This window comes from Delphinus delphis, chromosome 19, assembly GCF_949987515.2.
Source record: "Delphinus delphis chromosome 19, mDelDel1.2, whole genome shotgun sequence".
NCBI classification, from domain to species: domain Eukaryota; kingdom Metazoa; phylum Chordata; class Mammalia; order Artiodactyla; family Delphinidae; genus Delphinus; species Delphinus delphis.
The window spans coordinates 47,246,095-47,261,815 of NC_082701.1; the positions used below are offsets into that span (position 1 = coordinate 47,246,095).

A 15,721-nucleotide genomic window follows, 5' to 3' on the forward strand; every position below is an offset into this window, starting at 1 on the left:
TCTTAAAAGCAGAATCCTTTCAATAAATAAAATTAATACATAATACTGACAAAAGCAGATCAGCTCTGGTTAAAATGAGAGACAGACCTGAAGTACGAGCCTTACATCTGCCCCCAACTGTCATCCCCTGGGCACCAACACGGAATCCCTCCTCTACCTAGAATTAGTTTGAGAACCTGTGGAATAGTAAGTGGAGCACTATCAGAGGACCCCCACTCTGACACTAACAAGGTTACATAATTAATTTGACCCCTTCCCTCCATTTGTTCTCCAAAAAGTCCTCTAGTTATTACTCCCTAGACAGGAAAGACCCAGGCTCAAAGGAAATGTCTTGAACCCAGGGAGGTCATTTTTTAAAACCAGAGTTCCTGGGCAATGCTCAGACCAAGAGTGCACAATTTACTATGGCTACATTATTTTCTCTTTTTCTTTTAACAAGTGTCAAACTTCTGAAAGCAAAGCAAAGCAAACCTAAAATAATGCCTTGAGCAATTAGAGGAGAAGCTCGGACAAAGAGGCATTATAAGTGGCTTGTTAAAATTCTGTAAAGAACCGTCCTTACAATATGTTTCCTTATATTTGTCATCAGTCAAAAATGAATGTACAAAGTTCTATCAACACTAGGACTCGTCTTTTTGCTGTTAAAATAAATCCAGACAAGAGCAATGGGCTTAGTGTGGGCACCTGAATCAGAAGTGAATTGGAATTTTTCAGCATTCAGCACCAACAGAAATGAGTCAGTAGGCCCGAGATAAGTGAAAACAGAAGTTGCCATAGTAACTTGCACATTTACCCTAAAAAGGCGGGAGTGGGGGTGGGATGCGGAAGTAGGTCAATACTTCTGCTTAACTAGCTCTAGTCCTTGGCTTCCTCTCCTCACCTAAAGCAGCATATCCTCCTCCCTCCCCACCACCGGCAGGAGCAAGGGGAGGAAATGAGGTGACCATTTCAGAAAGCAAGGAGTGGCTCTCGAGAGGTCCAGGTAGAGGGAAGGTGAACCAAGAGGACAGTCCACTAAAAACGTCCCGAGTGCCTTGGGACTACCCCTGGGAAAGCAGATGCTGATCAAGGGCACCAGTGCTAAGAAACTGTTGCTGGGTTACCACAAATCAGAAATTGCCATTTCCCCTGCAGCAGTTTGAGTGTACCTAATGGAACACTTGGGAGTGCATTATTAACAACTTTGGGTTGGGGGTAGTGGTGGGGAGGGATGAGTACTCTGGCATGGGAGAAACCTGAAGCCCTTAGCAAGGGGCATCCTTTGATGGCTGAAACTATGAACAGGGCTCAAGGACGGCCTAAAAGACAGGGAGGGAGGGAGCAAATAAAGTAAGCTGATTTTGCTACACAGAAACACAGTACTCTTTGATACTCTGATCTGAAATAGCTACTAATCCAAGAGGGCAAGGGTGACGCTGGTCCCTGAGATGGCCTGAAGAGTGCCAGAGCTCATTATCAGCTCTTCTGCCTGTGGTACCAACAAGTGCAGAAAGCAGGTTAAACAGGAAGCATTTGGAAACAGGTGCAGTTCCATTTTCCTGCAGCTGTTAGTGTCTGCACAGGGATAAGCTAGGACATTACTAATGATTTTAACCATTTGGTGGGAAAGCCCTAGTGTTCTAGAAGACAACAGAAAGGATAATCCCTCAGGGAGGTCAAAAAAGCAGAACCAAAAAAAAAAAAAAAAAAGCAGAATCATCTTTTTTAACCAGTGAGAATTTCAAACACAAACCTCTAGATACCCTACTGCATGGCACAGAGGCAAGTCTAGGCTTCCATCAGGCAGGCCAATCAGACTTGACTGGGAAACTTATTTCAATCCAGCAGCACACCTAGCTGCAGAGCACAGGAAGGAAAGGCTGTTTCAAATCTGAGCTCATGTATTCAGAAACATCTGCAAATCATCCCCTTGTACTTCTGCACATGTCTCTACTCCTCTGCCCTATGGGAGAAGGAAAGAGCCTCATAGACACAGCAACATTTAAGAGAGGCTCTGGAGACCAAGCGTGGCCAAGACCTTGGGAGAGGCGCACCCAGAACAAGCCTGTGGTGTGGACAGGGGATTAGAGGCGGCAAGGACCAGGTACTAGGCCTCCGTAAACACTGTGGGAAGAAGCAGCCCACGCTGAGCAACGTGTGCATGAACATTAAGGCGGACAGCTCCAGGCAACAGTAAGTCAATCATTCTTCCAAGGGAAATGTGAGAACAAACAGATGCTATTCTATTACCACCTCTTAGCACGGCCCAGAAAAATTGTTCGGTCTAACTAGTTCAGAACCGTTTTTCTTTTGCATATAGCAACACAGAGGGCAAAGAGAATTTTGTGGAACAAATCATATTTTAAAACGTTCTATTACGGAAGAATGTTCAAGCTCAAGCACATGCAAAGTAGACAAAATAGGGTAATGAACTATCACCCAGCTTCAAAACTCATTAGTATTCCAGGGCTAACCTTAAAGCCGAGACAGAACCCTTCATTGGAATGATCTCTAAGTTTTACACACCAAAAGCCTGCAAACCCACATGGTAATTTCTACATCCACCAGGAACCCCAGGGGATAGCTACTCTAGGAAAACAGCAGTGTTAATAGAAAATAAACAGACTTCAATTTCAGTGCTTGAGGAATATCTAACAAAATAATCATACCCACAAAGTTTTTGTACCTGAATTTTTTAATTCCTAAAAGATGCATTTCCAACTCATTTATGTCTGCTGAGTAAGAATCAATGAGGTGCACAAACTCACAGAGAAAGGTTCCACGGTCACCACAGTCAGGTTTCCAGGACTATGCCTGGTTTACAACCACTTTCCATTCTTTTTTTTTTTTTCTCCAGCTTCATTGAGGTACAAATGGCATATATCATTGTGTAAGTTTAAGGTGTACAACTGTGATGATTTGTTGCACAAATATTGTGAAATGACTACCAAATAAGGTTAGTTAACACCTCAATCACCTCACATAATTACTTCTTTTTTTGTGGTGAGAATGCAAGATCTATTCTGTTAGCAACTTTAAGGTATATAATACAGTATTGTTAACTATAGTCACCATGCCGTACATTAGATCCTAAGAACTTATTCATCTTACAACTGGAAGTATAACCTTTGACCAACATCTCCTCATTTCCCCATTGCAGCCCCTCCACTTTCCATTCTGACATAAGCATTTGGGGCAAACTTCAGGAAAACAGGACAGTACAGATTTAGTTCATTTATGACCTACTAAAACCCACCATGTGCTGGAATTCAGAGAAGCTAAAGGAAGGTCTCTACTTACTGGTACTGTTACATCATCATAAAAACTCCAAGCCAAAGCCCACCTCATTGTCCGACCTTGGCAGAATTCAGTGTAGGTGACTTTAGGAACCTGAAACCAGCAAACACAGCATCTCATCATTCTAGTAATTCTACTATGTTTCTGGCTCCTGCCTCATGTTAAATTATATGTTGGTCGTCCTTTTTATCAGTTAACAAACACTACCATCCCCAAACAGTTATGCACAGCTGCCTAATAATCAATGAATAAATTACCTCTCGACAAAGTTGTGGGCTTTCTTCCTGCCATAAAACACAAGAGAATTTATAGTTCTGGCCTGAAGGTCCAATATATGAAACACTCAAAACACAGCCCTTCAGAGAACCACTGGTAAAATGATTCAAATGTTCTTTTGTTTTCTTTTGTTTAGGAAAGAGAGCCTCTAAGGCCTAGCTAGACACAGCTATGTAGTCTCCCTTTTGTCTACCAGATTTTAGGAAAGAAAACAGAACTACTTTCTAGCTGTTACAATTTTAACAAAGAAAAGGTGTTGTGGGGAAAATAGGATGAGTAGAATGTCAGAAAGAAAACTGAAATCAGAAACTTGGTTCTACCGCTGAACTCACATCTGACCCCCTTCTCTGAAAAGTCATCCTGCTCCTGCCTATTCACGCCCAAACACCATAAACTGGGAGGGGAGTTGGGGAAGTATGTATTTGTCACCTGCTTTTCAAAACAAAAGCAAGGGGCTGAACTTGTGTGGGTCACACCATAGTGGGATGAAGATCGCACACCGGACTGGAAATTGTTCTGGTTTCAGCTGTTCGTTGATAACTAGACGTGTGAACTAGACGTGTGACCTGGAACAAGCCCCTTAGCTTCAGTTTCTGCAGTTATAATGGAGTCAGATGTGGGGTCAGTGGTAGGCAGACACCAGGTTTTTTGATGTCTGGTTTCTCTCTGACATTCTACTCATCCTGTTTTCTCCATCTTTTCTTATTGGTCAAAGGCAGCCTTATTTTAATAATTTATAAACAGTTCCCTTTAGCCCCAAAATTACAACATTAAAAAATAAACAAGCAAAAATAAAACAAACAAAAAACACATTTAGAGCTTCTAGATGTAAAGGAAAGTTCTATCTATACTCCAAGTACCATCAAAAGTGGATACACCAGAATAGTAAAGACAAAGCCTTACCCCTTGTATTCGAAGTTCTTCCTTCAGAGGAGCCAGGCTGCATTTCTTTCCCAGCATACAGCTATACCACCTGTAGGGGGCGGGAAATCAGGCAAGTCAAACACTGGTTTATGTGGTTACACATTTTTACATTAGCATTACTCAAGTGAAAAAGATAAGAGTAGCAAACAAATATTGAGTTAAGTTACAAGTGACAATAACAAGAATTGTATCAATAGCCCAAAGCAACTTAAACAAAAAGCCACTTAGCCTCTCCAATGATTTTAGGGCTGTATGTATGTGGAAAGAGAGTAAGAGAGAGAGGTCTCACCTGCAATGCTCAGAATGAAGATCATTTAGCTTTGGGACAGAAATTAGTTAATAAACAACAGAAAAAACATGCATACACACCTCCCCCACCATATTAAGAGAAATTGTAAAATCTAGCATGAACCTGTATTTTGAGATGCACTCACTTGCAAATAACTTAAGAATATATATTGCATTAAAGTTTCAACAGAACATGAAATCAATTTCTTCTATAGCAAATACAAATCCAGAAGAGGGAGTATGAAGATGGAGTGAACTGGTTAAAAGGTAAAAGGACAGACTTTATTTCTTCTGATTATCCTAAAAAGTTTGCAAAGTATAAAATTTATACAGGACTTCTGCTTCAGCATATGAAGGATTAACTAGTAAGGAAATTGCCCTTCCACCATAAACTAGGAAACTGGACAAAATATATGAAACAATTTTTCAGACACTGGACAACTGCAGTGAACACCTACGATCTCAGAGAGAAAAACAAGGTGAGCCCTATAACTGCCAGAGCTTACTGCCTAAAGGAAATCCCCAAGCTGCAAAGCAGGGAAAGGAAACTAAAACAGAACCCAATAATCTTGCTGAATTGATGAGACAAGAGACTGGAGTTCAGAGAGGCTGAGGCAGTAAGAACCTGAAGAGCAAAATATAAGAGGAAGGAGCCGCATACGGAGAGAATTCTGGGCATCTGCAGAGGAGGTCACTGGAATATTCTGCAGAATGATCTACATGTGTGGGGTGGAGGCTAGGGAAAGAACTCTCAGAAAGCAGTAAGCTGAACAATTCCTGGATTTCAGACATCTGGGACTAGTTTGTGGATCTACTAGCCAGAGCAGAAAGACCCTGTTAATAAAAGGGGCATCTAGTAGAGTCCTGGAAAGAATACTGCTTTGTAATGGGGCTACAGCCTATTCTATATCTACCCTAATAAAGCTTAAAAGCAAGATTTGAAAGGATCCAACTGATCACAAGTAACTGAAGTAAGCATCAAAACAAAGTTTAACACCCTTTAAAAGAATAGAATGAAACGCAGCACCCCCAAACATAAGATATGCAATGTCCAGCATCCAGTCAAAAACTACCAGACATTGAAAGAAGCAGAAGGGCTTCCCTGGTGGCACAGTGGTGAAGAATCCACCTGCCAATGCAGGGGACACGGATTCGAGCCCTGGTCTGGGAAGATCCCATGTGCCGCAGAGCAACTAAGCCCATGTGCCACAACTACTGAAGCCCGTGAGCCTAGAGCCCATGGTCTGCAACAAGAGAAGCCACCACAATGAGAAGCCCACGCACCGCAATGAGAAGCCTACGCACCGCAACGAAAAGAAGCTCCTGCTCGCCACAACTAGAGAAAGCCCGCGCGTAGCAACAAGGACCCAATGCAGCCAAAAATAATAAATACATAAAATAAAAAATAAAAAAAGCAGGAAAATGACTCACAACCAGGATTTAAAAATCAATCATTAGAAACAGACCAAGAAATAAGAGAGATGATGGAATTAGGAGATGAGGACATCAAAACATCTATTAGAAATATGCTCCATAACAAAACATGGACATGATGAAGAGCAAGAGGGAAGATATAAAAACTAACCAAATGTAACTTCTAGACATGAAAATTATAATATCTAAAATAAAAAATTCACAGATGGGATTAACAGCATATTAGACTCTGCAAAAGAAAAGATGTGTGAACTTGAAGACACAGCAAAACAACTACCTGAAATAAAGCACACAGGGGGGAAAAAAAAAAGAAAAAGACCAAAAAAATAAAACGCAGCACCAGTGACCAATGGGACAATATCAAGCAGTACACATAACTGGGGTTTCAGAAAAGGGGCAAAAGGAGGACAAAAATATTTGAAAGAAAAGGTCAAAAATTTTCCAAAACTGATAAAAACTATAAACACATATACAAGAAGTTCAATGAACTCCACACAGAAGAAACATAAAGAAAACCATACTATATATTTAAAACAGATAGCCAACAAGGACCTACTGTATAGCACAAGGGAACTCTGCTCAATACTCTGCAATAACCTAAATGGGAAAAGAGTTTGAAAAAGAATAGATATATGTATAACTGAATCACGTTGCTGTACACCTGAAACTAACACAACATTGTTAATCAACTCTACTCCAATATAAAATAAAAATTAAAACAAAAAACATACTAAGGCACCTTATAATCAAATTACAGAAAATTAGAGATAAAAAGAAAATCTTAAAAGCAGGGAGAGGGTAGAGACACTTTTTGTTCAAAAGAATAAAGATAAATATTTAATATCAGACTTCTCATCAGAAATAATGCAAGCCAGCGCTTCTCTGGTGGCACAGTGGTTAAGAGTCCGCCTGCCAATGCAAGGGGCCCAGATTCAATCCCTGTTCAGGGAACTAGATCCCACATGCATGCTGCAACTAAGGAGCCCAAGTGCCGCAACTAAAGAGCCGGTGAGCCACAACTAAGGAGCCCGCCTGCCTCAACTAAGACCCAGCTCAACCAAATAAATAAATATATTTTTAAAAAATGTTGATTTAAAAAAAAAGGAAAACAACCAGAACACAATACCCAGGAAATGTGGGACAACTACAAAAGGTATAAAATATGTATAATGGAAATCTGGAAGGAAAAGAAAGAGAAAAGAACAGAAGAATCTGAAACAATGACTGAGAATTTCCCCCAAATTAATGTCAGACACAAACCACAGATCCAGGAAGCTAAGAGAACACCAAGCAGAAAAAATGCCCAGAAAACTACACCTAGGCGTGTGATTTTTAAAACACAGAAAATCAAAAAGATAAAAAATCCTCAAAGAAGCTAGAAAAAGATACACCTTACCTATTGATAAGAATTACATCCAACTTGTCTTAAGAAACCAAGCAAGAAGAGAGTGGAGTGAAATACTTATCTCAGACAGGGCTGACTTCAAACCAAGGCAAGTTATCAGGAATAATTACACAATGCTAAAGATGACAATCTTTCAAGAAGACTTAACAATCCTTAACGTGTTTGTACCTAACAACAGAGCATCAAACTACATGAAGCAAAAACTGATAGAGCTGCTGGAGAAATGGATGAATCCTCTACTAGAGATAGAAACTTCAACAACCCTCTATCAGAATGGACAGATCCAGCTGGCAGAAAATCAGTAAAGACATAGTTGAACTCACAGCACCATCAATCAACTGGCTCTAATTGACATCTATTAACTATTCATCCAACAACAGCAGAATACACATTCTTCTCAAGCTCACATGGAATATTCACCAAGACAGACCGTGTTCTGGGCCGTAAAATACATCTTAACAAATTTTAAAGAATAAAACTCATACAACATCTGCTCTTACACCATAGGGAATTAAACTTGAAATCAGTAACAGAAAGAGAGCTGGAAAATCCCCAAATACTTGGATATTAAACAATACATTTCTAAATAACACATGGGTCAAAGAAGAAATCTCAAGAGAAATTAAGCAATATTTAAAAATATATATTTATTTATTTTTGGCTGCATTGGGTCTTCGTTCCTGCGTGCGGGCTTTTCGCTAGTTGTGGCGAGTGGGGGCTACTCTTTGTTGAGGTGCACGGGCTTCTCATTGCGGTGGCTTCTCTTGCTGCAGAGCACGGGCTCTAGGCGTGTGGGCTTCAGTAGCTGTGGCACCCAAGCTCAGCAGTTGTGGCTCGTGGGCTCTAGAGCACAGGCTCAGTAGTTGTGGCACGTGGGTTTAGTTGCTCCACGGCATGTGGGATCTTCCCAGGCCAGGGCTTGAACCCGTGTCCCCTGAATTGGCAGGCGGATTCTTTTTTTTTTTTTAACATCTTTATTGGAGTATAATTGCTTTACAATGGTGTGTTAGTTTCTGCTTTATAACAAAGTGAATCAGTTATACATATACATATGTTCCCATATCTCTTCCCTCTTGCGTCTCCCTCCCTCCCACCTTCCCTATCCCACCCCTCTAGGTGGTCACAAAGCACTGAGCTGATCTCCCTGTGCTATGTGGCTGCTTCCCACTAGCTATCTATTTTACGTTTGGTAGTGTATGTATGTCCATGCCACTCTCTCACTTTGTCACAGCTTACCCTTCCCCCTCCCCATATCCTCAAGTCCATTCTCTAGTAGGTCTGTGTCTTTATTCCCATCTTGCCCCTAGGTTCTTCATGACCTTTTTTTTTTTCTTAGATTCCATATATATGTGTTAGCATACGGTATTTCTTTTCCTCTTTCTGACTTACTTCACTCTGTATGACAGATTCTAGGTCCATCCACCTCATTACAAATAACTCATTTCGTTTCTTTTTATGGCTGAGTAACATTCCATTGTATATATGTGCCACATCTTCTTTACCCATTCACCTGCTGATGGACACTTAGGTTGCTTCCATGTCCTGGATACTGTAAATAGAGCTGCAATGAACACTGGGGTACATGACTCTTTTTTTTTTTTTTTGCAGTACTTGGGCCTCTCACTGCTGTGGCCTCTCCCGTTGCAGAGCACAGGCTCCGGACGCGCAAGCTCAGTGGCCATGGCTCACGGACCGAGCCACTCCGCGGCATGTGGGATCCTCCCGGACCAGGGCACGAACCCACGTCCCCTGCATCGGCAGGCAGACTCTCAACCACTGCACCACCAGGGAAGCCCAAGGGAACTTTTTTTTTTTTTTTGCGGTACACGAGCCTCCCACCGTCGCGGCCTCTCCCGTGTGGGGCACAGGCTCCGGATGCGTGGGCCCAGCCGCTCTGCAGCATGCGGGATCCCCCCAGACCGGGACACGAACCCGCGTCCGCTAGCATTGGCAGGCGGACCCTCAACCACTGCGCCACCAAGGGAACTTTTTTACAGTGATGGAAATGTTCTATATCTTGATTGTGGTGGTGGTAATGTACACATTTGTCAAAATGCATCAAATCATACACTTAAATTGGAGAATGTAACTGTATGCAAGTTATATACCTCAATAGAACTGATTTAAATATATAAATTTCTAAATAATGATATACCTTATATCTTCAAATATACATAAAGAATAGTTAACAATACAGTAATGTTTTGCATATTTCTTGCTTTATAACATAGCTTAGTTATACTAGCAATACATAATCTGTATCCTGCTTTTTTCACCAAGCATCATAATTACTCCTGTCATTTGAAATTCATCTAACTGCATATTAGTTTTAAAGAGAAATTTCAGATTAAGGGGCTATACATTCAATATGTATTTGTCTGTATGCAAAATAGCTACTATGAAGGTGAATTTTTTTTTTTTTTTTTTGCAGTACGCGGGCCCCTCACTGCCACGGCCCCTCCCTTTGCGGAGCACAGGCTCCGGACATGCAGGCTCAGCGGCCATGGCTCACAGGCCCAGCCGCTCCGCAGCATGTGGGATCCTCCCGGACCGGGGCACGAACCCATGTCCCCTGCATCGGCAGGTGGACTCTCAACCACTGTGCCACCAGGGAAGCCCCTGAAGGTGAATTTTAAAGTGACAAAAACTGTAAGTGAATTTAAGAGCCTCTAAAATCACATGCTAAGTTAAAACTACAAAAATTTTCCATTTTTATAAGTTGGACTGGCAATTTTATATGGTTCAACCTAATACATTAAATAATCCAGATGAAAATCTTATTAATTATAAAAGTATGACAAATACTATTATACTGCTTTAGAAGTAGTGTGCATTAACCAATATTTTATTTGTTTTTATTGTTTGTGGGTTCAACAACGGATGAGAATCCTTATTTTTGTTTAATCAATCCTTTTTCTGATTTGAAATAAATAATTGTCCTACCTAAATTACTTTAAACAAACCTGGGTAAATTTACTCAGAGCATAATCTATTTCATTTGGCGGCTTTACAAGGTTTGGAAGAAAAAGAATATGCTCCCTTTAAGAAGGCAGTGGAGAAATCATTAACCAGGAATTAAAAGCCTTTGGTATGTTAGGAACAAGATGAAGGATAAGAAATTAAGAGCAATTAGTGCTCACAAAGTAACAGTATAAAATAGGTTAATTAACACCTTTCTTTTAAAATTAGCATTCCTGAACAGATTTTTTAAAAATTTTTTTCATTGAAATATAGTTGATTTACAATGTGTTAATTTCTGCTGTACAGCAAAGTGACTCAGTTATACACATACAGACATTCTTTTTTATATTCTTTTCCATTATGGTTTATCCCAGGATACTGAATATAGTTCCCTGTACTATACAGTAGGACCTTGTTGTTTATCCAGTCTATATGTAATAGTTTTCACCTACTAACTTCAAACTCCCACTTCATCCCTCCATCATCCCCTCTCCCCCCTGGCAACCAAAAGTCTGTTCTCTATGTCAGTGAGTCTGTTTCTGTTTCGTAGATAGGTTCATTTGTGCCATATTTTAGATTCCACATATAAGTGATACCATATGGTATTTGTCTTTCTCTCTCTGACTTCTTCACTTAGTATGATAATCTGCAGTTGCATCCATGTCCTGAACAGATTAGATCAGAGTCACCAAAAGCCAAGAAAAGGCCCAGAACAGAGACAAAAGAAAGACGCTACAAATTTCCTCAGGAAATGAAGGGAAGCAAATATTTAAATAACTCAGGCTTGTAATATGTCATTGGTACTTAACATGGGCTTGGCAGAGTTCATTTCTTTTAACTCTTACTGTAAGCTAAATAGTATATCATGAATCTTTTCTGTTTTTTTTTCTTTTTTTTTTTTTTTGGCCACACGGCTTGCAGGATCGTAGTTCCCCAACCAGGGATTGAACCCACGCCCTTGATGGTGAAAGTGCAGAGTCCTAACCACTGGACCACCAGGGAATTCCCTATCTTTTAAGATTGAATCTCATCAATATATCAACTTTTCTGCAAGTTATATTTTTTATAGAAAAAGCAGAAGTAATTGCGTGTGTTAAAAACTGTTTTAGCTTCACTTTAAAAAAAAAATGCCTACTGAGGGACTTCCCTCGTGGTCCAGTGGTAAAGAATCCGCCTTCCAATGCAGGGGACACAGGTTCAATCCCTGGTCAGGGAACTAAGATCCCACATGCCACGGGGCAACTAAGCCCGTGCGCCACAACTACTGAGTTCGCACGCCTCAACTAGAGCCCACGTGCCGCAAACTACAGAGCCCACTCGCCCTGGAGCCCACGCGCCACAACTAGATAAAAGCCCACGCACCACAACGAAAGATCCCGCAGGCCTCAACGAAGATCCTGTGTGCCGCAGGCAACTAAGACCTGACGCAGCCAGAAAAAAAAAAAAACCTACCCATTAGATCCTAGCTACTCTCAACAGGCATCTTGTGACAACTAATCAAAACGCACGTAGGAAAAAAAAAATGAAAAGGAAGATCAGTTACCCAAGAGATTTTGAACCCATTATACTATTTTAATGATGAAAGTAGCACTCCACTCATTACAGCATTTAGTAATTCCTTAGAGACAGCAGGTTTCAAGAAAAATTATTTTGAAATTATTTCAAACGTATAGAAATTGCAAGGTTAGTACAAATGATTCCAGTACACTCTTCACCCAGATTCCCTGTACTTTGCCCCATTTGCTTGCTGTTTTTTTCTAAACCATTTGAGAGTTAGCTACAGACATCATCATGCCCCTAATGTTAAATATTTTGACATGTACATTTTAAAAACAAGGACAAAAAAATAAAAAATAAAAACAAGAACATTCTCTTTTATAACCACAGAACAATGATCAAATTGAGAAAATGGAACACTCATATGATACTATTATCTGGAATACAGTCCATACTCAAATTTCACCAATTATCCCAATAACGTCCTTCATGTCAATTTTCTCCCCTGATGCAAGATCCAATCTAGGATCATGCATTTCATTTACGTGTCAAGTCTCTTTAGTCTCTTTCAATCTGGAACAGTTCTGTGGTCGTTTTTTACTTTCACGACCTTAATATTTTTGAAAAATTGTCTTACAAAACCCCTCAAGTTGGTTTCTCTGAAATTTCCTCATAGATTCAGGTAAAACATTTTGAGCATGAAGAGCACAGAGGTGCTACGTGTCCTTCTAGGTGACCCCTGACCCCCATCAGGAGGTGATCACCTGGTCAAGGTGGTATCCCTCAGTCTCTCCACTATAAAGTTACCATATATCCCTTTGTAACTGAAATACTTTGTAACTGGGGAAATACTTTGAAACTATGAAAATATCCTGTTCCCCTTCAACTTTCCATTGTTGATTCCTCCATGAATCAATTATTACTATAATGATTGCAAAATAGTCATTTTTCTAATTTTATTATTCCTTCTACATTTATTAGCTGGCATTCTAGAGGAGCTTTCCCTCTATCCCCTTTGTATTTTATTTGCTTACTTTATTCAGTGGGTTATAATCCATTATTGTCATTATTCATTCTGAGCTTATATTGACCCATATTGTTCTTTTAACAATGTGGGAGATGGCTCCTATGTTCTTTTAACATTTAATACCATAAAAGGCATTATCCCAACCTTACAGACAAGGAAAATGAAGTGGCTTACCCTTTATAAAGGTAAGTCAAAGTTTGTTGTAGAACTGGACAGTCTTTCAGCTGGAAAGTTAACTAAAAGCTCAGTTATAAAATTTACAATTGTTCCTTTTTGGTTTTTTTTAATTTTATTTTTGGCTATGTTGGGTCTTTGTTGCCTCACGCGGGCTTTCTCTAGTTGCAGTGAGCGGGGGCTACTCTTCATTGCTGTGCCCAGGCTTGCAGAGCACAGGCTCTAGGCATACAGGCTTCAGTATTTGTGGCACGCAGGCTCTAGAGCGCAGGCTCGGTGGTTGTGGTGCACGGGCTTAGTTACTCCGCGACATGTGAGATCTTCCTAGACCAGGGCTCGAACCAGTGTCCCCTGCATTAGCAGGCAGATTCTTAACCACTGTGCCACCAGGGAAGCCCTACAATTGTTCCTTGCAACCATCACTTACAGCACCCCATAACTATGCTAGCACCTAGTTTTAAGAAAAAAACAGAAAAGGAGGGGGACTTTGCATTAAAGTAAAATAACAGAGTACTCTTAACATTTCCTTTCAACACAGTAGACCATAGCATTTAAATCTACTGGATTCCTAAAATGGTCAAGAGTTTAAAAGATCCTATTTACTATTCATTATTATTTTTAATTACATCAAATACATATTCATTCAATTCTATGACTACCCTATGAGATATGAGGTAGCTATTATTATCTCACTTTACCAATGAGAAAAAATTTAAAAGATAAGTCAAAGAGGGACTTCCCTGGCAGTCCATTGGTTAAGACTTCACCTTCCAATGCAGCGGGTGTGGGTTCGATCCCCTGGTCGGGGAGCTAAGATCCCACATGCCTCCTGGCCAGAAAACCAAAACATAAAACAGAAGCGATATTGAAATAAATTCAATAAAGACTTTAAAAATGGTCCACATCAAAAAAAAAAAGTCAAAGAATCACATTTCAAAAGGCCTAGATTGTTTAATTTATTATCCATCACCAGATATGTGGATTTTACCCAGAACCAAGAAGTCTCCACCATCTGGCAGGGGGTAAGGAATGGAAAGGAAAAAGCAAAAACAGGGAGTAAAACCAGTATTAAGTTGGAACTTGGTAAATCTGGTTCCTGGAAAAATCACAGAATCACTGCCATAAAGGGCATCAGCTATAGACCTAATAACCAATGACAAGTGTAAAATCCAGGTCATAAGGGGTTTGATAAAGTCTGCTAATGTATTTAGAAGGTTAGGTGAGTGAGTCTCTAAAAAAAGAAAATGCTATTAGGACAAGCACTTGTAAATCTTCATCAACAGTAGAAAGGCCATCTAATAATGTCATATGTCAATTATACCTCAACAATAAAGAAAAGAAAAAAGAAAAGAAAAGGAGTAGAAAAGAAAAGGCTGTGTACTTAGAAGTCTAACTGCAGTCTGGGTTACAGAGGCTACACAGAATGGTGGAAAGAGCACTGGACCAGAATTAGGAGATCTGGGTCCCAAATTTCTAATCTGTACAACTAAGAGGTTGGATAACTTTCTCTCTCAAGGGCCTCCCAGCTGCAAAATTCCTTAAGATACAAAACTGCACTTGCTGCTGAGCGTGACTTAGGCAAGGCATGAATCATAACGGGGAGGTGAGGCATCTGGAGTGCCATCACTAAGATCAGTCCAACAAATTTAACTTATTTCACTCCATAATGTTACAAATTTGGCTTAATTTCTGCATTTCTTCAGGAACAAGAAGGGGGATAAGAAGCAGATGGTGGGGTTTAAATACTTGTTTTCAATCGCTTATTTTTCATAGCTTCAAAATATGCAGTTTCCACAGCATTTTAAAATTTGAGAGTTGCATAGTGGTATAAACATTATGTCAACTACAAAAATATGCAGGACATGAACTGGTAACATATACAAATGAAAGTCACCAAAGTATGACATGAAATTGTAAACAATATTTGTGAGCAAAACTCTTTCAAAAAACATTGCTCTATTTTCTTTTCAATGAAAATCACTTCATTCTTCCTTTCTTCCTTTTATCTTCCCTCTCAACCTGCCTGAGTCCTAACAGAGCAGACAAGACTGCTGAACCCTTTCTTTGTATGAATCGTAACTGGGTAACTTTTCCTATACGTGACACCAACCTTGAAATGGTTGACTCTTCAGAGACATGATGGGCTCTAGCAATTTACCCTTCCCAGCAAACGTTCACCTTTCATTCAATTTGTGGGCTGCCATAGAGCCAGGTACAGGCGTACTTGGAACGTATTGACCAGTTTCTTCTCTCTTAGAATGGTGTTCATTTAAAACATTTTTTGTAGTTCAAATGGAACTTTGGCAATAATAGAAACTTACTGATTAATAGGCTCCTGAAAACAACCTTCCCTATTTTGTTGAATGACTCCAGTTCCCTCAAAAGCTGACAGATACTGCAATGGCCACATGGCCCTGGTTACCTACTGTCATGAGTCTCAGTGCTCTGTTGCTTTAAGT

The 15,721-nt window shown here is 40.1% G+C and overlaps 1 protein-coding gene across 2 annotated transcripts in view; it reads right to left on the bottom strand.

Annotated features, from left to right (window-relative positions):
• Positions 1-15,721, bottom strand: part of METTL16 (methyltransferase 16, RNA N6-adenosine) — a 62,839-nt gene that overhangs the window by 16,359 nt on the left and 30,759 nt on the right. For both annotated transcript variants that reach the window (XM_059998150.1, XM_059998151.1), the window contains 2 exons: positions 4,456-4,525; positions 3,280-3,369 (listed from right to left, as the gene is read on the bottom strand). In XM_059998150.1, coding sequence (XP_059854133.1) covers positions 3,280-3,369; positions 4,456-4,525 — 160 coding nt within the window. The remainder of the gene's footprint in view (positions 1-3,279; positions 3,370-4,455; positions 4,526-15,721) is intronic.